The 27,912-nt window shown below is 39.1% G+C and overlaps 2 protein-coding genes across 2 annotated transcripts in view; one reads left to right on the top strand and one right to left on the bottom strand.

The window, feature by feature from the left end:
* Positions 1-5,245, top strand: part of LOC137262060 (double-stranded RNA-specific editase 1-like) — a 38,779-nt gene extending 33,534 nt beyond the window's left edge. Inside the window, exons 8-10 of the mRNA XM_067799848.1 lie at positions 669-839; positions 3,590-3,833; positions 4,480-5,245. Of these exons, the coding sequence (XP_067655949.1) occupies positions 669-839; positions 3,590-3,833; positions 4,480-4,714 (650 nt within the window). The 3' untranslated portion in view covers positions 4,715-5,245. The remainder of the gene's footprint in view (positions 1-668; positions 840-3,589; positions 3,834-4,479) is intronic.
* Positions 5,246-14,001: 8,756 nt separating this feature from the next.
* On the bottom strand, positions 14,002-24,663 carry LOC137262061 (tetraspanin-9-like). The gene is made up of 8 exons (XM_067799849.1): positions 24,500-24,663; positions 20,718-20,792; positions 19,916-20,107; positions 18,793-18,867; positions 18,044-18,127; positions 17,238-17,360; positions 16,438-16,521; positions 14,002-15,997 (listed from the first exon to the last, which is right to left on the bottom strand). Exons 2-8 carry the CDS (start codon positions 20,775-20,777, stop codon positions 15,932-15,934), a joined length of 684 nt encoding a protein of 227 aa, XP_067655950.1. The 5' UTR covers positions 20,778-20,792; positions 24,500-24,663; the 3' UTR covers positions 14,002-15,931.
* Positions 24,664-27,912: the final 3,249 nt, after the last annotated feature.

Below are 27,912 nucleotides of genomic sequence, written 5' to 3'. Positions count from 1 at the left end.
CCGTCTGTACTTACAGGCCCGTGCAAAAAGTATTCGGACACATGACCTAATTTCCATGGACTAAACAGGTTATTTTAGTGTAGCATAAATACTTTTCATGAAGTGAGTTTAGGGTGAATCTTTGTAAAAGTTGAGGGGCAGATTGGAAATGCTCTCACCTCTGAGCATATACTTGTAGTTCGATTTTCCTACCACTATTTAGCTAATGACATAACATTTATCAGCTTACGTGTGGTTCAGCAATGCACAATCCCGCAGGCCGCCATGTTAAAGGAATTCACGATACTGTACGCAAGTTCATTAAATTGTCACCTTTCGATAAATAAGCAGCGAAAATGAAACACAAATTATGTGATTGTAGGCAAGATGATTCCCCACAAAAATGCAAAATTTAACTTTGTTTTTTCACGAAAATTAATTTCATGAAAATTATTTTTGCTGCACTAAATTAACATGTAAGTCTTATGTCAAATTACGTCAAGTGTCCGACTACTTTTTGCATGGGTCTGTACTTCCGGTCCAGAATAGGTTTAAGATACTCTTGTTGATTTGCCGATGTTACATATTTGAAATGGCAACGGTAATTCTGAAAGCGGTTAGCTTTTAAAAGGATCGCTTAAGATGTAGAAGCGCTGTATCCGAATACAAATCGTGTCCGTGGTCTTCAGGCGAGGGCGCCATTCCCACCGATTCCTACATTCCTGCCGGTGAGAGCGGAAGTGAGAGGCTGCGCATCATGACCTGCTCAGACAAGATATGCCGGTGGAACGCTCTCGGCCTCCAGGGGGCGCTTCTAAGTCATTTTATGGACCCTCTGTACCTGTCATCAGTCATTATCGGTGAGTATAAGTGTACATGCAAAAAATGGTCGTTCAGCTACATGGGGTGAATAAGGACAGAACCTGTTTAACGATAAAACCGACAAAAACGACTTACACAATAATTAAAGATGTACATTGTTCGGTGCCATGAGTATCATAAGCATGTGTTCATCAAGGACTGTAAACATAAAACAAGGGCCCTGTTTCACAAAGCGATCTTAGCGCTACGACAGTCGTAAGTATAAGTAGTTGTAGCGCCATGATCTCTTTGTGAAACGCGGTCTTGGTCGCCCTTTTACAACAATAACGTAGCATTACCACTGTGTAAGTCTATGTTATAGTATAGGTTATACGACAGTCGAAGCGCTACGATAGCTCTGTGAGACGGGCCCCAGTACAAGAGGTACGACAGTCGTAGCGCTACGATAGCTCTGTGAGACGGGCCCCAGTACAAGAGGTACGGCAGTCGAAGCGCTACGATAGCTCTGTGAGACGGAACCCAGTATAAGAGGTACGACAGTCGTAGCACTACGATAGCTCTGTGAGACGGGACCCAGTATAGGATGTACGACAGTCGGAGGCAGAGTACCAGTCTACGCTACGATAGCACTGTGAAACGAAGCCCAGTATAAGAGGTACGACAGTCGTAGCGCTACGACAGCTTTGTGAGACGGGGCCCAGTATAGGATGTACGACAGTCGTATCCTACGACAGCTTTGTGAGACGGGGCTCAGTATAGGAGGTACGACAGTCATAGCGGGTACTAGGTGTCCGTGTAAAGGTGAGCGGATTCTGCCCTACTGGTGCCATCCATCACAAACACAGGAACGCATATTTCAATCCAAGATAGGAAACTGAATATAATTTGAATACTGATCGAGTACATCGATTTTTAAAACTTGTTTGCACAACTGCTGTTGTCCACTTATTATTCATGTAAACATTAGGTCATATTCATATGTACTTTATGGCTGAACGACCACGTGTCATATGCGTCTCTCCTTGGCACAGGAGACAGCCCCGGGCTGTTTAATGATTAATATTGAAATTTCCCTACTAGTAATTAAAGCGCACATGAAAGACGAGTAGAATGTGGTTTATCCTCTGTTAAATTAAACTCCATACTCTCGACCTAGTGTGACAAAGACTTCAAAGCAGCTGATGTCATTTAAATGCAAATGTGTCTGAATCAGACATGTGGGTTTACACTAAGTACGGTCAAAAATTATTTCATGCCTAATCAATAGGGTTGAATTTGTGCAACTATGTTTGTTATCACACACTGAATGTCTGTTGCTATCTACTTGGATCTGTTTTACTACATGTGTTCGAAAGGGTGTGGGATTATCAGTGGAACATTTGTTTCGTTTGACAGTATGTTAACGCCGCACTCAACAACATTCCAGCTATATGGCGGTGTTTTGTAAATAATCGAGTCTGAGCCAGACAAACCAGTGATCAATATCATGAGCATCGATTTACTCAGTTGGGATACTATAACATAATGTCAACCAAGTCAGTGATCCTGACCATCTGATCTCCTTAGTAGCCTCTTACGACATGCAGAGTCGCCAGATATTCTAAGAACGTGTTATTGACACTGAACTTGCGTGTGGTAAGTATCCACATTTACTTGCATGTGATAAATATCGCCTCTTACGACAAGCGTGGATAACTGACGACCAATCCTAACCCGGATCTTCTTGGGAAATCTACAGATATATCAGTACAGGACATGTAACTGTGTTATAATGAACTTTATTTTGTCGCCGTTTACTTGAACGAAATCCCGTGAACTACCCGATGAAAGTTAGCACTCCGTGCTTATCGTAAGAGGTGACCAATAGGCGAGCAGGCTTTTGTATACTTGTCACTGCCCCAGTTTCGTAGGCTCATGCTCCTGATGTCATCACTTGATTGTCTGGACCAGATTCGAGTTTTACAGAGAACCCTCACATAGCTGGAATATTGCTGAGTGCGGCGTCAGTTGATCTCACCCTAACACACACTGCATGTTGGACATACTGACTAAGCTCTGAGAGTCAGTCATTGCGTCGAGGAGGCGGTAGGGTAGCCTCGTGGTTAAAACACCCGCTCGTCACGCCAAAGACCAGGGTGTCCTTTCACAAATCAGCCTTTACTAAGGTTAACCTTAACTCCAATTCTTTTACACTGCACTAAGGTTTCCTAGGTTAACTCTAGTAAAGGTTGCTTTTTGAAAGGGTATCCTATGTGAAGCCCTATGTGCCCTGCTCTGACACAGCTGGAATATTGCCAGAAGCGGTGTAAAACTAAACTCGGTCTCCTGTCATCCACTGGAGCAAAGAGAGTGTTCAGTGTGAAAAGTCAACATGTATATCATGAGATATAAGCTCCGGCCAAAAGAAATAATAATATTCTGTATTCCATTAACTACGCCGAAGACTCACTCACTATCTTGTCATCCAAGCGATGGCTACATTGTTAAAAGGAGTGTGTGTGTGTGTGTGTGTGTGTGTGTGTGTGTGTGTGTGTGTGTGTGTGTGTGTGTGTGTGTGTGCGTGTGCGTGTGCGTGGGGCGTAAAACTAAACTCACTCAGTCACTAATGAGTCAACCGGCCGAAGAGTCAGCCATCTGAACGATCCTCTTTGCCTACCGTCTCCTACGTTTTGGCATACGTTCTTTACACACTTGACCCAAACATCCACATCGGTGTACTGGACCCGTTACATTGCATTAATAGTTTAATCACTTCAATGGTTCTAATGTTGTCAATCTTTGTTCTCAGGCAGCTACTCGGGGGATCAACGCGAACACATTCCACGCGCTATTTTTGGCCGACTGACAACCGGAGACCTCCGCCAGGAATTGCAGCCACCATATCGTGTTAATACGCCAGAGATATCGTACCCGGATGCCGATCTCCATGACAACTACAACATCAACAAATCCCGCCAGTATTACGTCACATGGACATTTGGTGACGCAGGAGTGGAGGTCATCGACGGGATGACGGGCGCCATGGTTGGAGGGTATGTCTTCTCGATCACTGCTTGTTTAATACTGTATTCCAGTTATACGACGACGGGCTTGTAATAATCGGGTCTCGACTCGACGATCTAGTGACTGATATTGTGAACATCGATCCACACAGTCAGGGTAATTTGCCTTGCAGTCACTCGAGGAATTTACCCTGATCACCTGACCACCCATTCCAATTTGTAGCTTCTTACGATCATCGGACGTAGGTGGTGACCGAGTGTAATCCTGAATCTCTTTGGGGTGTTCAATTTTAAAGGACACTGGTGTGAAAGATAAGTGTTTCCAGTGGAAGAAAGCTGCAATGTGAGACATGGTAACCGAGTTCTATTTCTTCGTAGGAGATATGTGTCAGTTTTGCTCGAATATATTTTGAAACACTTGTAAGAAGGCGTCAGAGAGGATCGACTCATTTACTGTAGCTGAATATTATTGACAATTTGTCAACTTTTCCCGAAGGCGTCAACCTTTGCTCATTGTCTCAGCCACTAGTGTGACCCTATATTCCATTACTTACAGGAGTATTAATATAGCTCACAATATTGCTTAACACGGGACAAACCAGCATTCACACACGGTGTGTGATACTGGTTTTAAGTATATGAATTCACAACATGTCTGTGTTGTGTTATCCACCAGGTCCATCTCTGCCAAGGAGTCCCGTCTTTCCAAGGGAGCCTTCTTCGCCTCTTTCCGGAGTCTGTGCCGGAAGTTCAACAGACCGGATATGCTCAAAACATCTTACAAAGAGGCCAAGCTGCTGTCAGAAGACTACCAGGCGTCCAAGAGTATGCTGTACCAGCACTTCCAGACCTGTGGGTACGGGCCGTGGTACTCGGTGGAGAACAACTACAGCGTAGACAGTTTCTCATAGAACAGAACGGTACAACTGGTTCCATAGTTGGTGCCACCGCTAGCTGTAAAACTTCGAATAGATGCCGGGCCCAGTGCCGACTACGTGATCAAAGGCCGCTTCAAACCGGCAAAAGAAAACAGAATGGCCGCGTACGCGTTACGTTGAAGCAACTGGCCTGCCCTTAAGACCCCGAATTGATTGTTCGAAAGGTCATCCTCTTTGATCCAGTCTGAAGATTGCAGCATTCGTGTAGTCTCATCCCAGCTTTCTGTCTCGACACTTTCCCAGACATTTCGCGGCAGACCCTGATTTTAAAACATGTTATTATGATTTTTAAAAAATACAGAGAGCTTGTTTTTAGGAGATCCATATAAATTTCCATATTTTTGGCGTACATATCAAGGGGGACTAAATTTCGGAAATGGATGATGGATGCCAAAATTTAAACAACTTTTTAATTTCAACCTGAAAGTAGATTTACATTCGCTGCAACGTTTATGGTGGAGGTGAAGGTGTGCTGAATACAGACGGCGTCAGTGCTAAGTTTTACTCTCGGGAAGGCTGTGCAATATTAATCTTTTATACCTTCTTACGAGAGCCGTTGCCCAAGATGCCAGTACCACATGCAATAAGTCCAAGACTCCACAAGTATTCCAATTCCAATACCTAGTTGTAATAACAGGCCCGGGGCGCTATTCGAAGTTTTACCGTTTCATGGTAGTTAAGTATTATATCATTCACCAGGAACCCATGATTTCAACTTGAAAACCTAATTTAAATAATTTAAATATTTCACACGATGCTTGTGCATAAGGTGAGGCATGCTATTCTATGTTGATATCAGGCTTTGCTGACAATGAGATATAATTTCGTTTTGTTGATTTAATGAAAATTCATAACAATAAGCCAATTATATGACTGCAATCTGTAAAACATACAGCATGGCCAGGCAATCAGATGGTCGACATCATGAGCACGATCCACTTTGGTGGATACGGGGACATGCCTCTATCAATTCACCAAACCGATCACCCGCGTACATTATCGCCTCTTGCGACAAACAAAGTGCTGAAGATCATTGCTAACTCGCATCTTGGGGTCAAGGTGTAGTTTAGGGGTTGGGATCAAGCGTCATCCACCCCTGTATCTACTGCTGATAACCCTCACCGTGAATACACGCCGACAGGCGGTTAGATTGTCAGTCATATCAGATTGTCCATGCTAATAACTTGAAGTCAGCTCAAAAGTCAGATATGTTAGATATGTACTAGAAACGGGTTCTGTATACGTTGAAAATATATAAGATGTTTCAATCACACGCAGAGTGTTAGAGAATCGCAGGCCGTGATTTGATGGATTTTCTATATAGTCGAACCCCGTTTACTCGGATATTGATACTTGTATACGTACATGAATTTTTTTGCTTTCACTTAATTTTCAAGTTTTGCTTGTTTGATCCAGTTAACCGAACGTCTCGTTATCTGGACGATTTTCGAGTGAAACCAAAACGTCCGGATAGACGGGGTTCGACTGTATAGAAGTGGATATACAATTTTTAAATGGCAGAAAAGATGTTGATGACTGCTGTGTCACAGAGATACTTGTCCCGCTCATCGGATGCAGCTTTTGAAAGTCTTTCAAAATGGTGCGCGATCTAGGATTTGCTAGTGCTAGAGGTTTGTGTCTTTTTGCGTAAGAAAATATTATTAATAAACTATCATTCTAGAGCACTGCTTTATGGGTAAAGCTACGGGTTTATACTACGAGCTTTGTCGATTCTGGAAATAGTAGTTTAGCGTTGTTGACGTTGCGCAAGAATGTCAAAAAACCAGACGAAAGTTGGGACAGCATGTCTCAAGTCACAAGGTGGTGAAATATACTTTTGTGTATATGTTTGAAAGTTTGATTTTTAACTGAAGAATATCACGTTAGCATTTTAGAGCGATTTTTGTATTTTATGTTGCATCAGAAGTCCAGTCAGAGTAGATAGAGAATATCGGAGTTAAGTACGGGTCTGGAAGATTGATAAATGTGTTATTGATAGTTGTCCTTCTCAGTGTATTTTTTAGGTTTAGCAGTAAGAGGTTCTTTGTCTTCACAACCACAGTTAAACCTCTGGTAAACATTTTTGAAATCCCTGTAAGAGAATTGGCTATCTTTTTATGTATGATAGATACACGGAGACAGTGTTTTGGTCTTTATATAATCATTATACTGGTTCGCCCAAACGAGCCTGTAACGAGAAGATAAGTTTATTTTTAAATTAGGTAAAGTGAAAAACACGATCTTTTTATCACTGTTCTTTGCAAGAACAATCTTTCAATCTTGAATATGACACAGACACCTATATTGTACAAAAATCCCCATACTTGTCAAGTATCTTTCGGTTTCATTCCTCCCATGTTGTCATATTTTACCCCAAACATTTTTCGACCGTTTTGAATATCATCAAAACATTTCATAAACAAAATAGAGAATATATTTTCGACGTTGTTAACAATAGGTGCCCGTAAGACAGTGTCCCGAGTGTCGGGAGTTGTCAGTAAATATAAAATTCATCATGCGCATCATTCTAGTATAACTCGAGCACTTGGATGAACTATGATGAACTGAACTGAAAATAGGAATCAGATTATAAAGCCCAAAATAATATGCTAATTGTTAAAAAGATCATTAGATAACAGTAATACTCATTATACAGTACATCCGTTATGAAGCATTGATCACACCGTGTTGACATATGTGAAATGTGTGATTCTGTTTACTGTGATCCGTTATTATTGTGACAGAGATCGTGTATCATGTTGAATAAATATTAACATTTGTTATTAATAAGTGATGTAATTTCCCCATCATCCTATGATTTATACGCACATCCAACCGTCAGATTTTTATCACCTGTAGAGGTTAAATTGTTCCTGTGAAAATGAATGTTTGTGAATATCAGAGCATTATTGTATGCCTGCGTTGTGTTTGGTGAATAGTTTAAGTTCATGATTGTAGGGAGAATGTTGTGTTTCTTGTAAAACATACAAAACCTTAATGGAGAATACGACACGTATGTTTTTATTCATTGACGTACTGAATATCAAAACTGAAGCCTCAGCGAAAAAACGCAAACGACGTTTATGACGAGCACTGGCGAACTGACGGATATATCGAACTGCTGGATATAACGAACTGTTTTTTCAGTCCCACTTACTTTATAGTTTAGTCGAAAGTTGTATAAGGAAATACGATTGTAAAGAACTTTAATGGTCCCTTTGAGTTCGCAGTATCCGTAGTTTACTTTTTAAATTTTGAATAAATATTTTACTTTATTTTCAGTTTTGATATAGATATTGAACCGCTCACAATTAAGAGTATGACACCCAAATAGCAGTTGATTCATGTGCACGCATAAAAACCCATGTTCCCATGTTAGAGAAAAAACTTGTTGGTCTACTCATTCTCTTCGCTCACTGACAGTATTCCTAGCGTACCCTTAGCAAACGTGTAGTATACACACCCGTGTCCTCACACTGAATGAAGGCTGATGCAGTGTTATGTTACTATACTATATACTATTCAAACAAATTAGAGAACACTCGTTACTGTTGGTAATCTGAAGTAGCAGATGCACAGTATACTGACATGAAAGATAAGTGTTTTATAACATTCCTGTAGTATGTGACATTCCAATAAATACTAGACACCCGAATAGTACTGAGAGACGATTTGCACATATACTGTAGAGGGATGATACTATGCTTAAACTATATGGCCGGTCAAAGTATTCTTATGTCATTGAAAATAACTGTCCATATATCTGGGGTGTTTAAAGAAAGTAATAATAACTTAGTACAGGGGTATTTATTGGATTCTATGTACAAAACGGTGATTAAAATGCACATTTACCCTATAATATTTTACCAGATCTCAGTATTATGTTCTATCGTGACTGAGTGACCAACTGTGATTGTATGATGTTACGCAGAGTGATTGTATAGCGCAATAGACTCCCATGATCGCAGACTTCCAATTGTCCAAGTGCCTCTTATCTTCATAGATATTGTTTTTCGTATTCATTTAGTTAAATGTCTCTGTGAAGCATGGGTTCGAAAATATACCGATACCTCGAAATTCGAAGTCCCAAGTGCTCGATGTGTCGAAATATGCATTCAGGTCATGTTTCGTTAAAGTATGTGTGTGCATGAAAGATTTGCAAAGATCTCGATCTATATACTTTAATCTATTTTGGTTTATATTTTTCGCCCAAAGCCACTACGACATGTAGTGATCATGCTACGACCATCAGACAGGGTCGTATGCGTTTCTAATTTTGTGTGAGTATATGTGAATGTTGGTCGAGTGCAGGATTGCATCGTGAGCTAACTGCTTGTTGATTGTGTTGACTTAAGCTGATTTGTTGAACGAATTATGCTCTTGTATCATCTTGTCAAATGTCTAATCAAACCCGTCCCTCGATGTCCTGACATCGATTTGTTGATATCGATGTGTTATCATCGATATGCTGTTATCGCTTTTTTAGTATAGTCTTTATGATATCGATATGATGAAATCGATTTGTTGATAAAGATAACCAGACAGCAATGTATTATCGATATGTTTTTCGATTAATTTGATATAAACTTACTGATATCGGTACACTTATATCGATATGTTGGCTTTTGACATACTAGCATCGATTTGTTATAATCGATATTATTGAAATAACACTGATATTGGAATACATTGCGTAGGCATCGATTCTGACATAACTAGTTGTACTGGCATCGACGTATTTACACCAGTATGTTAAAATTGGTGTTTGATTATCTTTAGTATCATGCAGAGATACGACATTTCAAAGGGGGACTAGCACAATACCTTCAGCTGCAGGTTTTAAATAAATTTGAAATTTATTAATAAAATGGTTCTTCCACATGAAATACATTTATTTGCAGGTTTTATTATCTGGCATAAATTTGAGTTCAGTGTTGTAAAATTGGTTCTACTTCTGATTGTAAGAATAAAATAAATGTTTTATCGCGAAGTGAAGCTGCCTCGAAAACATGTTCTGTTTCTGGCAAATAAATCATCCCCATAATATGATACGTCCGGTCCCACGCTCAAAGCAAAAAACGTGAAGGCGATCATTCATTCGGTCTCACTGGATATTTTGTCATATTAATAACGGCGCTATTGTGTACGTTTTTACAGAATTTGTCATATTTCCCGTGCTGACGAGGAAAGAGAAAATATCCAGCCTATTCAAAAGTAGCATATAACTGAAACAATTCGCTCACTCTACATGTAGACACGAATAACAAATAGACAACCTTGAATCAACGGGAAATATATGAAAACGTGCAATCAGTATGTGATGTCTTTATTTCGGAGTTACATCTCAGGTTCTCGGTGGACGTACAAACGTTTGGCAAATACCTCGATGTGTCGATCACGGATGTGTCGAAATCTTGTGGTCTCGAACTCACTTTTGGGCCTATCGAACTGATTTATGTTTATCATTTACACCAGAACTGTCTGGGTATGTCGAATTCCCGAAACGTTTCAAGCTCCCCACGACTTGACACTACCACGCAGGTTCGGCTGCACTCAGATTGTCACGAGTATCCGATGTAATTCATTCTGATTTCCCCCTATTTTAAGTAATGACTTTTTCAAAATGCATGACCCATTCGTCACCACTCGCCCCTTTCCGTAACCTCCAAGAAGCTGGTCCCGGAATAACACGAGTTGGTCACGAATGACGCATGACAGGAACGTTCACATGTCAACTCAGTGGTGTTGACGTTTTACAGCACGTAATGTTTAAATGTCAGGTCAGTGTTTAAAAGTCGTCTAAGTATTTCTGAAAGTTAAATATTGTAGTCACTTCTCCGACGATCCCACCACCTATCACATGCCTTACGAATACTGTGCGTGTTCATAACCGAAGCTGCCTTCCAATACAATATAAAGAGTGACTTGTTTATGTGCAAGGAAAGAATGTTATCACAGTGAAATAAATTCAGGCAGCAACTATTTGACTCACACGAGAATGTGTGTTTTTTCTGTCAGTGTGACGCAAATATTTTTCCAACAAAACAGTGCTTTCCAAAAAAAAAAACTAAAAAAACTGTAATTCCAGGGTTTTTATTGTTCAGAAAGCCGGGAAACGTACATGTTTGTTATATCGGGGTACGTGATTACCACACATACTTTACCATTCCATAGATGATAACACCGATTGTTTATTGAGATAACTAGTGTTATCCAACTTCCATATCAGCCTTATACACGTGTTATTTATTTCTGACTACGCAAGAGCCATGCTTAGATATTACATGTTTGTTATTGTCTAGTCAAATGACAACTATTTTGATACACGATACTGTATTGTGCATAAAGAATGAAGCCCTTTTGTGGTTTGTTATTTTTCATTTTTTCCGAAGCAGCCTTAGAGCTTAATACCTGGAGACTTGATAAGGTGATGCTTGTTGTTTACTTGCCTGTGGATGGGCATATAGTGGTCAAACAATGGCTGGATGGCAGGGAGTCAGGATACTGTGTCTGTGGTGTACCAGCTGGTCCGCACCACTAAACACTAGGGAGACAGGATACGGTCACCCATCCAACCACCCTCCGCAAACGATCCCACACCAGAGCCATGCACACGCACACGCACACGCACACGCTCACGCACAAGTGCAAAGACGCAAGGAGGGAGTGGTTTGTGCTTGAGTTAGTTCAGTTTTACGCCACACTCAGCAATATTCCAGCTATATAGCGGCGGTGTGTAAATAATCGAGCTTGGACCAGACAGTCTGCAGCACGAGCATCGAACTGGGAACCTATGACACGCACCAACCAAATCAGCGAGCCTGACGACCCGATCCCGTTAGTCGCCTCTTACTACAAGCATAGTCGCCTTTTGTGGCAAAGCAAGTGATTTGTGAGTTGTTTAACTCATGTTTAACGGTGTTTGAATTCTCTTCTCGAGAGGGTAGTAATAGTGTTCTACTCATCTGGAGTTACAGGCGTGCCTGAAATGTCAATGCATGTGTTTCGCCCTTTACGTTTATTGAATATTATAGCCACGGAGTATCCAACTGATGCGCATGACTGTCTCTGGTAATTAACCGCCATTATTAAACCTGTCGTGCAATAATGTCATGTCGGTTTTCTCTGAAGAACCAATTTCAGGTTGACACGGTGTATGCAAAATCAAATCCGAAAAAAAGTCAATAAAAACAATTTATTCCAAGGTAAACAAGTCACATATTGCATAAGTTGCGTGTTTTTCATGCATGGTGAACAGTGACATATTAGATTGCATGGAATGTGATTCATTTCCACATGCTGTAATTGTATGTTTCGGGAGGTTTAGGTGCACTGAGAGGGCGTTGGGTAGCTTAGTGGTTAAAGCGGTTGTTCGTGAGGCCGAAGACCCGGGTTCCATTCCCCTTATGGGTGCAATGTATGAAGCCAATTTCTGGTGTGCCCGGTCGTGAAATTACCTGAATATTGCTAAAAGCGGCGCAAAACAAAACTCATGTTTGTGAAGTAAACCAGAGACCCACATCCATTCGCCACATCCATACAAACATCTTCGTTGACAGAATATGAAATTTTCAAAAGTATGACCAAGTGTACGTGACGGCCATTTTGCATAAGGACTGTATCAATCATTCTAGACTAGAACTTGTTTTTAACATGATCTCTAGGGGCCTGTCAGACGGACTGTGTGTTTCACCGACCTCGATAATCTGTAAATGACAGAACCAGTGAGTTACGCTCTGGACACGTGTCATATAATCACAAATAAATCGTGTGCCCGATCGAGGTACGATTCATACCATGTATCTTTGGTTGCATGGTTGTTAAACGATGCAGACTGCAATATTCCAGCTACAGACCCGTGTAATTTCAGGAGACTTACATGTTAATTTAGTGTAGCATTAATAATTTTCATGAATTTTGGAAAGATCCAAGTCAAATTTTCCACATTTGTGAGGAATCATCTTACCTACAATCACATAGTTTCTGTTTAATTTTAAACTGCTTATTTATCGAATGGTACAAGTTGATCAACATGTGCCTTTAACACATTGTGGCCTATGGGATTGTGGAACCATATGTTTGGTGATATATGTGATGTCATTAGATAAATAGTAGTCGGAAAACTGAACTGAAATTATGTCCACACAGCAGAGATGATTTCACATTTGCCTGTCAAACTTGACAAAGAGATCCTAAACTCACTTCATGAAAATTATTCATGTGACACTGATATTTGTAAGTCTACGGAAATTACGTCAAGTGTCCGAATATAACTGGCATATCTGTGTATATGAGGGCGGCCTGTAAATAGTCGAAGCTGGACCAGGAGGTCTAGTGGTTGACATCATGAGCAACGGCCGGAGATGAGGTAGACTGAATTGTGTATGTCAGAGCGTTGCTGAGGAGTACTGCCTGATTTTTGTGAATATGATTAAGCAGTGTCATGGTCTTCCTTTCATCTGTGGAGAAGTCTCGTGTTGTGCATTTCACCTTCATTTTCTCCCTTAACCATCAGTTCATTGCCGAAGCATTGCACCATAGATATGCATTTTTTTAACATCATGTATTTGGGGGAACCTTGAACGTTGTGCTTTCTTGTATACAGAAAACTAGACCTGCACAAGTCTCTGAGGCAATATATTATAATTTACATCACAGCATTATCCGCGTTTTTAGACTTGCCTCTTTAAAGGGTAGAATTTCTAAGCATCCATGGGCTTAGCATTCGACCAAACGTATGGCCGGTTCGAGATGGGTAGTCAGTTATCGGTCAAAGGGAGACAAATTGAAACCGTCCAGAAAGTCACTGTTTTTGGTGTAACACGTTTGGCTCCTCCATGACATTTTTTAGATTTAGCATGGAAACACGCAATTTTCTGCATTTTCCGGGCATACTTACCAGGAAAGACAAAAATCAAATGAACACGTTTAAATGGATAATTACAAAATTACTTCAATCATTCTAAATTTATAAACATCTTTGCACTTTCTCAAAAATCAGGGGTTTGTTTCAGGAAAAATTCAGGAGTGGATTTTATATCTGAAAGTCTTATTAACTCAAACTAAAATCGGAGTGCTTGGCAATCTTTGTTACACCGCACTCAATAATATTCCAGCTATATGGATGTGGTCTGTAAATAATCGATTTTGGACCAGACAATCCAGTGATCAACAACAGCAGCACCCAACACTTTGTAAGATATTGTCTTTCTCCAGGTACATAGTATGCTTCAAGACTGTTCATAAAACAACACATGTAGTACATTTTCAAACTTTTATTGATAAAAATAACAAAATCTGTCAACAAATTTGAAATTTTCTCGTTTCTCTTCAAAAACTTTGTCATTACCGGTACAAAAGGTGTATTGTCGTATCAAATTGAAAGGTGAATATTCATTACATACACATTCACAAGATTAAGTACATACACCATGCATGATGTTTGGGTTTGCTTAATAAACACGCCAAGTACAGAAAACAATACCTTTCTCATATCTAATAATATTGTTTGATGATTTCAATAATTAATGTATAAACACAATTTTATCCTACTAAATGTTTTTGAGTTAATTAACAATGTTTGCAATTCTATATGTCTCATTTTTAATATTTCATATTTGGAATTTTACTAACAAACTATTAGTGCTAGTGTAATCACAAATATTCCTAGAATCAATACTTTACTGAGAAAGTGTAATCCCGAATATAAAATGTGTTACACTTGACCACTTTCTAAATGACATTGTGTATTCATATATATCTCATACTTTTAAATATTATGCAATAATAACCTTCAATATTTACATATATACAATACACATATGTCTACACACTGACACGATATTTCACATTTTTTTCAGTTACACATTGAGGCATTTCTTTCACACGAGTATAGCACTTTGAAAGATGAAATATTGTCATACAATAAGTGTGGAACAGATTTTGGCAACATTCTTCATTTTCATCAGTAATCACCATATGAAATAATAAAATCTTCACTGTGGACCTAAGGACTACAAGCCTTACTCATACAGTGTTGAATGGCATGTATCACTAAATTACCCTTGACATAAAAAATCTGTGGAGCTGCTAAATTTCTCACCCCTGAATGAAATACCCTGAATGATACTTTTGTATTGATCAAAGCCAAGGTAACTTTTCCAGCATATATTTTCAAATTACAATAAAATTTGCATGATTTTATTCCACATTAGCTCAATTCCAGCAGGATCAAGGCAGGTAGCACCAGAATGGTCTTCACACTTTGTATCCATGTGGGATTCAAACCTAATCAATGGTGTGATGACAGAACGCTTATACCACTGGGTCCACCATCTAAATCTTGTTGAGAGAGTGTTTTTAATTTTAATGTCACATGGGGATAATTTCAAAATATCTCAGTACCTCATGAATTATGCTGAAAAATGTCAAAAAGGAGGAGAATACTTTGGAATGAATACATACTAGTCATACTATCACAACAGGAGAAATGTTCTCCATTGCCACCATCTATACTTCGACAATTATGTATCATGAAGATTTATTTCTGAAAAAACATTAATTGATTAGAAGTCACCCATCTAACCGTCACCGAGTGTTGCCTTAATGAACTGCTTCACATGTCAGTGTGATCATGATAGTGGATGACTCTAGACCCCATTCCACAGTCCCATCTTAGCAGCAATACAATCATAAGTCTATGTTCAAATGTTTGGACTTATGGTCATATTTTCACTAAGATCAATGTGTGCAACAGAGCAATGTTACATGGATTCTAAAGCTCTAGGTTTTCTTTATAAGTAAAGTACTAAACCAGGAGGTAGCTGAAAAAGAAGCTAAATTTCAAATCCAGGTTTGAGAATAATATTTAAACATCAGGATTAGGTTCTTGGAGACAATGAGTTGTTGTTGACAGCTTAGTCGATGTTATTGCAGATGATGAGCACACTGCCTGGTAGCTCAGAGATGATGATATACACAGTCAATCCAGTCTTGTGCCATAAGACAATAACTCTACTGTGATGATAGAAAGTATGAGATGTCTCTACACTCTCAGGCCACATTTTCGTGTTAATATATACAGCATAGTGTCCCTCCACTCTGTCTATTGTCATAGCACGCCCGTGTTGATATACAGTGTATAGCCTCCCTCCACTCTCTGTTGTCATAGCGATGCGAAATGCAGATTCCCTACACCACCTTGTCATTACGCCACAGCATCACCAAGAGGCTGATACCAGAAATAATGGCAATTATCTGAAAACAAACATATACAGTCATGAACAAATGGATCAAGACAGAATAACCTTTGGACATGGAATCAGCAAGGAAGGTCTGTTTGTTTGTTTGTTTTTTGTTGGTTGGTTGGTTAATGCTGCACTCAGTCATATTCAAGCAATATGATGACAGTCAATAAGAATTCCTGTCTGAAACAGACAGTGCAGTGATCAACATCATGAGCATCAATCTACTCATTTGGGCTAGGATAACATGCATCAACCAAGTTGGCGAGCCTGACCACCCGATCCCATTAGTCACCTCCTTTAACAAGCATGGTTTGCTGAAGACCAATGCTATCCCGAATCTTCACAGGTCACCTGGGTAATACATGTCACATGTCATGGTCATCAGTATTGCAGCTGTAGAGGGCAAAATGAATGAATAATGTCCAAATCAAAATGACTGCAGAGACATACCTGACACACTCCAAGACCGATGGCTGCTGCTCCAAGATAGTAGAAGTTATCCTGGATCGCTGTCTTAACCTTGGTGAAGCATGCCTGGAGATGTACAAGACACAATGAAAACATACTGACACAGAAACGTTACAGTATTAAAGAAACAGGACCCTTGTCCTAATTTAGATGTGTCAAAAAATTATCAAGGGGAGATAACTCTAACACAGCCTCTTAATAACAGGGAAAAATCCAAACCTTGGTGAAACAGGTGTGGACATAAATGAAACACATCGCATACACACATAACAGATTGTTTCTGTACATTGTTCGAGCAAGGTTAAAAGAAACAATATTCATGTCGCAATTCAAATACGTAAAACTATGACTAAGGGGGGATAACTCAAAACAACATCTTCATCGGTATAACATGACATGGGTGAATAATTAAAACAAATCTCACACTGGAAATGATGCCATTATTAAACCTGAGTAAAAAGCAAAATATCTTCAACATTTCAAGTAGAAAATGTTTGAGTTTTCCACCAAGTGGCATGATAAAAATCTGTGTGACAGATACACATGTGAATTGTTCCTAATAATGACAATAAATGAAGAAATAGACATGTCCACTCCTAGAAAGTTCGTTTGGGGACAGAAAAGAGAAAATATTTCTGTTTCTTCAGGCCAGTAACAAAAGCAAGGTCAAGTCACAAATAAACTTCATGTTATGCTATTTGTTTTCACTGAATAATGAGGACGATAGAATGAGGCTGAAGACTGGTGTCCCCCAATCACAGACTGTGTTGTCTGTTTCTTACATCTCTGTGAGCTATTTTGGTTCCCTGTAACCCACAGCGGGAGAATCTACAGCAGGAGTCAGGGATAGTGGTCTTCTCCCCAATCAGCCAGTCGCTTGCATTGTTCACTCCACAGCACTTCAGCTGGAACAGAAACAGTTCAGGTGTCTTTAAAATATTTTTATCAAACTCTCTTAGTGGGTTTGTTAATACTGTAAAGGATTAGTATCATGTCATTTTACAACATTTACTGTTTTTAGTTTTCAAATCATGAAAATGTGTCAACGAAAAAAACATTGATTAAAAAAATCCAATAGTTCACTCAAACTCAGTTAGGCATTTCATAGCAAGGGAGATTTTTCAAAGATAAATTCTTCCTGTTCCTCCAACTAATTAATGAACCTTTAATATGTTCACTGTTACTGATTGAAAGCAACTATTTGAATGCACTTTGTGAAAAAAAGGAAAACCTCATTTGGTGAAATCTACAATTTATTACCACCAATTTCAATTCAATAAGTCAACAGATAAACTGCTATGGTTGAATGTTGTTTTTAGCAACATTCCAGCCATATCATGGCAGCCAGCTCCAGAAATACCTTTCACAAATTGTACCACTGTGTGTAACTGAACCTAGCCTTCATCAGGAACGCTCTAGGTTACCCCATCAACCTAGATTCATGAAATTACTTGTCAATTCTAAATTCTTAAATGCCTTAACTGAAAGCTTTTGAAAACTTCAACTTGACTGACCTATTGACTGATCAATACATAATCAAAGTAACATCTTCAAGGTGTGTTTTATCAAAGAGTCATTTCGCACTAACCTTATTCTGAATGACATCCCAAGAAGGATGTGAGAGATCATTCTTCATTCCCTTCAGAAGCTCCTCCTTCAAAGTGCTTTCAATCTTTAGAGTAAAAGTAAATATTATTCAGAACAATAAGACTGTCCTCCATTAGAGCTGCATGTGCCACTGGCAAAAACACACATAATCCATCAGTAAGTATGTAGTACAATTAAAATTATTCCTTTATTTTTCCTCAAGTAAAAAATTGATTAAAAAAAATTCTAAACAGTATTTTGTATTGAAAAGTTATGGTTGACTAGCAGCAATAACTTGCTTGCTATACTTCACACACAATGTAATTTTGTAGAGGACATTCTATAGATGACTGGTCAAAATACGCTCATGGTTTGTGTGAACATACACCAGGTCTGACTACTAAAACACACTGTTATAATCCACCGGTCTTTTGTAAATATCTACATCAGTCAGAGCTTTGATCTAGTAGATCCTACAAGTTATACCAGCTTAGTCTCTGAATACATATAATTTTGATAGTACCAAATATACACATTTAAACTGAAAAGGAGCCCCAGTGAGTTGGGAGATTCAGAGGAAATCTAGACTTGCTTCAAGTAGACTTTAGTATTGCAGGGAGGGCTAGGCAGTATGGAAAATATGGTTCGGGGACTGTGAGATGGACTACTTTCCTGGGACAGCTAGGCAGTAGGGAAAATAATGTGGTTCAAGGACTGTGAGACAGAACAGCGACAGGTCTTGCACCTCACCTCATTCCTATGTAGAAAAGCGACGATACCCACTGCCAACTCCATTATGAAGACAAACAGGACACACACCACAAACTGGAACATGCATAAATTAATACATTAATTAACATATTAATTAATACATCAACACTCACGAGCAATAAAGTGGCAACAAGTCCATAATAATGGACTGACCATAATAAGTTGGACAGGACTAGTCATTAACAAGTGATTGACTGAAAGTTTACAATTGGCGTCTAAAATTAATTTACCAGCACAAAGGCAAATGTTTGGCCCCAAGTCTACATCAACTATCTGTAAAAACTACCCAAACAGAAAGTAACATTTCCTGAGCCACCCCTATTAGAATTTTTTAAGTTACTGCATTGAATATAATTGTTAGAGTACCTCTAACTTGAGGAAATTAGAACTGAATATATATCCCAGTTTGAAACATAATACATGTATGTCTTATATTTGCCTTTAATGGGACCTACATTTAGAATCTTTGATAAACCCAGGTGAGTCATCAGTGTTATAGAGATAATTATTCATAAACAGATACACTCAAGAGGTTGAATAAAAGGTCAACAAATCATGCTTGCCATAACAAAAAAAACCAGACTATATCAGTTTTAGCTGGATATTTTGACAATACGGGTACTGTAGATATACTCTAGAATATTCAGTTCATTTGAGAACCTAAACTGCTGAATTCATCTTCATGAGGTAAGGGAGGTAACTGGTGATAAAAATGGTAAGTTTTCACCCATGCCTCAGAAGCTATATAGGCACATTTCCACAAACTGCTAATGGGAGTAAAATCACAACCATATGTTTGATGCTCTCATGGCTTTTGAATTTCAGTTGCAACAGTAAAGATACCATCGGTGAAACCAACTGTAAAATGCAGGGTATGCATGTATTTAACAATACTTAAATCACATGCATTATAAAAACAGTCAGTATTGCAAAAAAAAATATTATTTTTACCAAAATTATTTTCTTCCAGCATTCCAACATAAAGTATCTTGTGAAATACAATACATCAAATTTATTAGCCAGTGTGATTATGTGACTCTTGATAAGATACCAATCTGTATTCTGATTTTACACAGCATCACAAACCCATGTTTCCACTCACCATGATAAGACAGCATTTCTGCTGCATGCAGGCGCCGATGAGGCCGATGATGGAGACGATGATGACGATGGTGCCAGCTGCTATCATGACAAGAGGGACACTGACGTACTTGCTGTCGACCAGGACACCCAAGAAGTCGGCCTGGTTCAGCTGTACCCAGGCTCCTACCGCCACCATGGCGAAACCCATCAACTAAAAAAACAGGCACAAAATCATCAGATGAAGTTTTAAATATGTAAAAATAAGTATAAAGGAATGTCAAAAAAATGCCAACCCTAATTTAGCCAGGTTAGTACTTTGACCAAAAAATGATGCCAAAATCCTTATTTCTTGGCCAAAATTAGCATTAACTTTTCTAAAGCATTCTCATATTGAATAAAATATATATATATATATTCTATGTACTTGTTATTAACACTGCACTCTCCTATGGTAAGAATCCACAGTTATCTTAACACTGAATTAAGTGTGGTTGACATTTATTGTGTATGGTACGTATGATGTTTGATAATTCAATTTAATGTATTTTTTTCACTATTTGTACATTTTTACTGCTGTTGTGGTCGCCTATTTTGAGTTCTTTTGTAGTTATGTTGTTGTTGTTGTTGTTTGTGGGGTTATTCACATTGCTTCTCCATAAAAATCATTGGCATCCCACCTAGCTACAAATCCAAATTACGAACAGTCCATTACATGCAGAAGTTGTTGAGAACTAGTTCCAACTCATCATCAATGGCTTGTTGGATACCAGAATAACTTAATCTGTTTGTTGTTCATGTGTTAAAACAATACTTGATCTCACCAGGAATAGAATGTCCACCAACACAAAGAAGAACTTGGTGAGTTTCAGTGAGCAGCACATGTTGACAGGTTAGGGCTGCAACAAATAAAAGGTCACATACAGATGTTGATTATACACAACATTATTCATGGGAATTGTCTTAGATTCCAAACCAAGTGACCTTGGCATCAAAACTGGGGTAAAATTAATATTTTGTTCTGTTTTGCAGACTTTATCACTGTTCTTACATTCATTAGAAATGCTAAACAATACAACAATGTTCTATGCACAAAAATTAAAACTAAATCAGCATCCTGCACTGACCCCTAATAACCAACTCCACCCAGATATCAGACCCCATTACCCAACCCTACCCAGCTCTCAGACCCCATTACCCAATCCTACCCAGCTATCAGACCCCATTACCCAACCCTACCCAGCTATCAGACCCCTTTACCCAACCCTACCCAGCTATCAGACCCCATTACCCAACCCTACCCAGCTATCAGACCCCTTTACCCAACCCTACCCAGCTGTCAGACCCCATTACCCAATCCTACCCAGCTATCAGACCCCATTACCCAACCCTACCCAGCTATCAGACCCCATTACCCTACCCTACCCAGCTATCAGACCCCATTACCCAATCCTACCCAGCTATCAGACCCCATTACCCAACCCTACCCAGCTATCAGACCCCTTTACCCAACCCTACCCAGCTATCAGACCCCATTACCCAACCCTACCCAGCTATCAGACCCCATTACCCAATCCTACCCAGCTATCAGACCCCATTACCCAACCCTACCCAGCTATCAGACCCCTTTACCCAACCCTACCCAGCTATCAGACCCCATTACCCAACCCTACCCAGCTATCAGACCCCATTACCCAATCCTACCCAGCTATCAGACCCCATTACCCAATCCTACCCACCTATCAGACCCCATTACCCAATCCTACCCACCTATCAGACCCTATTACCCAATCCTACCCACCTATCAGACCCCATTACCCAACCCTACCCACCTATCAAACCCCATTACCCAACCCTACCCAGCTATCAGACCCCTTTACCCAACCCTACCCAGCTATCAGACCCCTTTACCCAACCCTACCCAGCTATCAGACCCCATTACCCAATCCTACCCAGCTATCAGACCCCATTACCCAATCCTACCCAGCTATCAAACCCCATTACCCAACCCTACCCAGCTATCAGACCCCATTACCCAATCCTACCCAGCTATCAGACCCCATTACCCAACCCTACCCAGCTATCAGACCCCATTACCCAATCCTACCCACCTATCAAACCCCATTACCCAACCCTACCCAGCTATCAGACCCTTTTACCAAACCCTACCCAGCTGTCAGACTCCATTATCCAACCCTACCCAGCTATCAAACCCCATTATCCAACCCTACCCAGCTATCAGACCCCTTTACCCAATCCTACCCAGGTATCAGACCCCATTACCCAATCCTACCCAGCTATCAAACCCCATTACCCAACCCTACCCAGCTATCAGACCCTTTTACCAAACCCTACCCAGCTGTCAGACTCCATTATCCAACCCTACCCAGCTATCAGACCCTTTTTTCATTTCCATGCAAGGATTTTGATATAACAATACATTCAATGAAAACCCTCATTCCATAATTTACTTTAAAAATCTCGGCCATGATCCGCAAAACACTGACCTCTCATGACTTAGTATAGCACTAAATCACATTAACCATATTATCAATTAATCCTGTCCTCTATATGACTGTAGGAACATGGTCAAGACAACCTATATAATACAAAAATTATTAACATTCCACCTTGAAAGCTCAGCCAAACAATGCACATTGGTTAAGTGACAGCTTTTAGATCACTGGGTCCTTACTTAAAGAAATCAGAAAGTATTAGAACCAACATTTTGGTTAGAAAATTTCTTTTTAAAATTCTTTGATACGAATTTGATTCAATTTCACCGAACTGGTTCTTGATTTCTGTATACATTCAATTATCTTCTTCCACTATCCTTCGTGTAGTGAAATCCATTTTTAAAAATGCGTTCTTCGTATTTACAATGAAAAAAATATTATTAATCCTTATTTTAGCTGTACTGAAATATATGTATGTTTTCTTGAACCTCCTTTTAAGTTTAGATATTTATTCTGTGAAATAGGGTTGCTATAACTGTTAAAACTTCAGAAATCACCATGACACTGGGTGCAGCATATTTGAATTTATGTATTTCAAAAAATCTCAAAATAACATTAGTTTTAGTTTTATATACAAAGTCATGAAGTGAAGTCACCACCATCTGAAAGTCCAGAAAAACAGTTAAATCAAATGTCAAACATACTATTGTACCATGAATTACAATTTACAAAATTGATAGACTCTCAGATTCCAGATAAGGCCACTGCTTGAAGAAAACAATAGGACAAAAATACCACACCTTGACCTGGCTTGACGAAACATATCAGATTACATGTATTTCATAAGGTAATTAATGGGAATTTGCTGTATGTACCTACTGTTTTGACGCCCAGCTTAATAACACAATAAACCCTTTTGTATACCCTACATCTGGGTCGACTTTCTGTATTACTGAGTATATACTCTGCTTTGAGTCAGCCAACTGGATTATACAAAAATGTTCTCATCTGGGTGTATGAAACTTCTCTATTTTACAACACAACCTTTGTTTTGGTTCATACAATATTATTTCTATTTTGGGTGTTCTACCATATTTTACGATATACTTCCGTTTTAAAATGTTATAAAGAAAAGAATCATCAAAGAATCACAAACCAAAATGTTTGTCTTTTTGTGACTGTGTCATAAATGTGTCAGTTTTATTGCTTCCAAGCAAATGTTGTCATGGAAACGCTACAAAGAATTAATATTTGAACAGCAACATAAGAGTATTTTTTTCAGGACTGTTGGTGTAGGCCTCCGCTTCTCACATCTCTATGATAAATAAGGTTGGCGGTTAGACTTGTTGTTAAAGTGTTCTCTTGCCACCTTATTGGTCCGTGTTTGATTCCCCAAACAGTTCAAGCCCATTTTTTATTCCCCTGCTATGTAATATTGCTAAAAGAAACAAAAGACCATTTTCTCTCACTGCAATAAAAAAATCCTAAGGAAACAGTTCAAAATTAGTCTTCCTTTCCCAAGGATTGCGTATCATTAAAATCAATGTTAGGTGCCACTTGCACTGCTTTTAGAAAGAACTAAATCTGGAAATGGATAATTACAGTGACAAGATGGTAACATGACCCAATTCATGGATACCAAAGTCTTTAACATATAGCTGTATCATTTTAGTATTAATCCTTTCAGCACTGACAAGTGATAAGGATGTTGTTGTACAAAAACTGGGTCTACATGACCAATGTTACATTTTTTCACCCTAACATTTCTGTCGCTCAGTGTGGTCTGAATAACATTTGCTACCATGAAAAACAACAATGAACCTCATAATTAGGATCGGACAAAAAACAGACAGTATATGTACCAACATATTCCATGTTGATGTTAAAATACTTTGATATATAACACGATAATATCATGTGCATTACATGTTAATTTGTATTACATGTTAAACATTATAATAACAGGTTTATATACAAGATATTGATGAAAGTGTACTAACGTCATTCAAAATAACCAGCGAGTTCAATAACATACCCCATTTGAAGGAAGCTAGTTTTTGATATAAAATGCCATGTCAACACAGATCTGCTGTGGTGCCATGCCGTCTGTTTTGACATGGAATTTTACCTATTCATCACACAATTCTCACCTGTATCTACCGTGAAGTTTCAAAAATCGTGTCTCCGAACGCCAGTTGTGGAATGGGAAATAGAAGGTGTGGGGTTCGTGTTATAGTCTTGACTCAAACGCTGTGCAAATTCAATGAAAGAGCTAAAAATACCCGCATTCTCGACTAGGCAAAACCCGTCCTGCAGGTTCTGAATGTAAGTCGTCTGCTAGCTAGACTTACCGGGGCCCCAATTCATCATAATCCATCCACAGCGCAGGCAATGTAAATGAATGATATCGAAAAGAATTATAAATGCTTCTGCTTTCAGTGATTCCCAAAACTTCATAAACATTTTCAGTTGAATATTATTGAGTAGTCTGTGTGACAGACCCTGAACCACATTATTTTGCCTACTGCCAAACCGCCTCTGCAGTGTTAAAGCCTTAAAGGAAGCAAGTCTAGATTTCCTCAGATTCTGAATCTCTGGTGTTCCTGAGGCTCCTTTTCATTTATAATGGGTTTGTTTGTTACTAGCAAAATTATATATAGTCAGAGGCAAAGCCTTAGATCTAGTCTAAATATTGAGTTACAAGGGTTTGTTACGGGTATTTTGGTGTGGAAATAATTATAATGCTAAAATGGCCTTTGGTGGGTGTGCCTCGGAAAGGTGCACATTGTTGTTTAACGCGACACATTATCTCAGGTAAATGACGGCGGTCTTTAAATCATTGAGCCTGAGCCAGTCAATCCACTGATTGATGTCATGAGCATCGATCTACGCAACTGGAATACTATATGATGACGTATAGTTTGTTGAGTGGATGAATATGTCGAGGTCGAGGTTAGGGTGTATATGTCCAGACAGACACAAGGGGCTTTTAGCGCAAAACTAGGCATGATGGGGTATCAACTCTATATAAATGGTACATAGTCCTAAGATCTCAATGCTTACCTTGATGCCTGGGTTTTATGGTTTATTTGTTTTTGTTGTTGTTTGTTTTGTTTTGGGGGGTTGGTCGTTATTGTCGTTTGTTTTTGTTTTGTTGTTTTGATTTGTTTGTTTATTTCATTTTGATTTTGTACTTTGTTTACCTTTTTGGATTTCTTAGGGGTGGGGTAGGGTATGGGTTGTATGTTTGGTTTTGTTCCGTTTGTAGGGTGTTTTTCGTTACAAGCGCATGTGGGGAGAGTGAGGTGTAGTTAAGTCTGATTTGGGGTAATAATAATAATTCACTTATTTCAGGAATAAGGTCTCAGGCCCACGTACACATTACATGCAAACATTTACAATCGGTGCTGCATTTCATAAATTTTAAAGATATGACGATCGTAGACCGACAGCGTCTATAAACAAAATTTGCCAGGTTTTTTAACAGTGAGATATCAGAGGACTGTAACAATCTTACAAGAGTCTCTCTGTGATTAATAGTACGCACGTGTAAATAGGGAAAATATTTAAGACGTATATCATGATAGGCAGGACATACAAAAGTAAAATGAATTTCATTTTCAATAGCATTTAAACTACAGAGTGGGCAAAAACGAATGTTTTTGTCCATACCTAGACTAACAGCTAGTCTCTGAAATGAACATATTTTACTGAAAAAACGTTTATAGTGCAAAAATAATAATATAATGAAATGGAGCCCTGAGCTAAGGAAATCTAGACTTGCCACATTTTCTAGACTTGCGTGCGCTTTCTTGGATATATATACTTCAGGGTCTGTACGAGACTAGTCCATACCCTGCCTTCTGCCTGTATTTTGCATAATATCGAATACTCCAATTCTAAACAAGACAATCATGCGTGCGCATTCTTTACGTAAACTGCTTAGGTATAGCTCAGGAAAGAGTGATTTGGGGTATATATAAGTCAGGAGCAGGGTATCTATGACAGGTATTTTTCACATAGAGACGACTATGGGGATCGGGTGGTCAAGCTGTCGGTATGGTCTGATCGTATTCCATTAGCGTGGGTTGATTATCGAGTACTGGATCAGCGTCTTCAGCTTGACGAGTAAACGCTTTAAATACTGAACTGCACCACCGTCCATATTCTCTGTGAATTATATGAGTGAGGGAGTGTGATTTTAAACCACTTTTATCAATATTCCAGCAATATCAAGTCAGGCAACACCAGAAATGGGCTTAAATCAGTGTAAATCAGTGTAGGAATCGAACTCAGATGTTCAGCGTAATGAGCGAATGCTTTAAGCAGTAGGCCACCCCACGACCGACTTACGACTTGCAAATTCAAATGCCTGCAGAAACAATAATTTTGATAGAAATACACCAATAAATGTACCAGGCAGACATTTCTTCATTATTCAAATTATTTCTAAGGAGTCATTGTTGAACCTATTCCGTATGTTTTGAATCTTATAATGATACGTTGGTTGAAACCCTGATGCCGTCAAGAGAAAGTCTGAACATGTCAACATATTTATGTATTGTGGTACATTTTCTCACTGAAATACTCATTTCATAATTATCGGGGATAAAAGCCACCTGGGATTCGAACCCATACTTTCAAAGAAGGGCACCTAAATGACACCCAGAAGATGTCAGAGATGTAATAAACTCAGCTTTCACTAAAAATAATGTCTGAAAATGGTAAGTCTAAACCAAGTACTCTGTGTACCTTATCTGACAAGTGCAAATTGGCAGGGCAATAGAGGGAATTTCAGAACGAGTGAGTGAGTAGTTTTACGATGCACTCCGCAATATTCCAGCTATATGGCGGCGGTCTGTAAATAATCGAGTCTGGACCAGACAATCCAGTGATCAACAGCATGAGCATCTATCTACGCAACTGAAGTACGATGACATGTGCCACCCAAGTTAGCAAGTCTGAAAGTCATGGGGTGACCACACGATCCCGTTAGTCGCCTCCCACGACACGCATTGGTTACTGAACATCAGGTCTAACCCGGATCTTCACGGATGCTTTTAAGACAGGAATGAAAGCGTAATATATGACAAATTTGGGAGTACACTTTCTCAGTACAAATTCCATAAAACAGTCGCCGCAACAACTAGAGGAACCAGTGATCAACACTATGAGCATCGATCTTCGAGATTGGGGCACGATAACCCTCATCAAGCGAGTCTGATCACCTAATCGCGTTATTCGCACCTTATGAATACCCCGTTCTAACATATCATACTGACCGACATCACACTGATCTAAACAATCTTTGCCGTATACTCTCAGTGCCCATCTTTTGACGTGACAGGGGGCTCGAATCACCGCCCCTCTCTCGTCTGACGCCCTATTCTTTCCACTGAAAGGGTCAGTTTGGTTTCACTCTGCTAGGGGCTGATATTGATACATCACCGTGTTAATTAAACAACTGCAAGTAATACTATATGAAACCTTAAGTGTGTGATACCTGAAATTACAATGTGGGTGCGGTAAGTCAGTTTCTGTTTTCTGTACACCAAATTATACC

Source organism: Haliotis asinina, chromosome 14 (assembly GCF_037392515.1).
Source record: "Haliotis asinina isolate JCU_RB_2024 chromosome 14, JCU_Hal_asi_v2, whole genome shotgun sequence".
NCBI lineage: Eukaryota > Metazoa > Mollusca > Gastropoda > Lepetellida > Haliotidae > Haliotis > Haliotis asinina.
The sequence above is the reverse complement of the archived record's forward strand: the minus strand, read 5'-3'. Positions and strand labels throughout refer to the sequence as shown.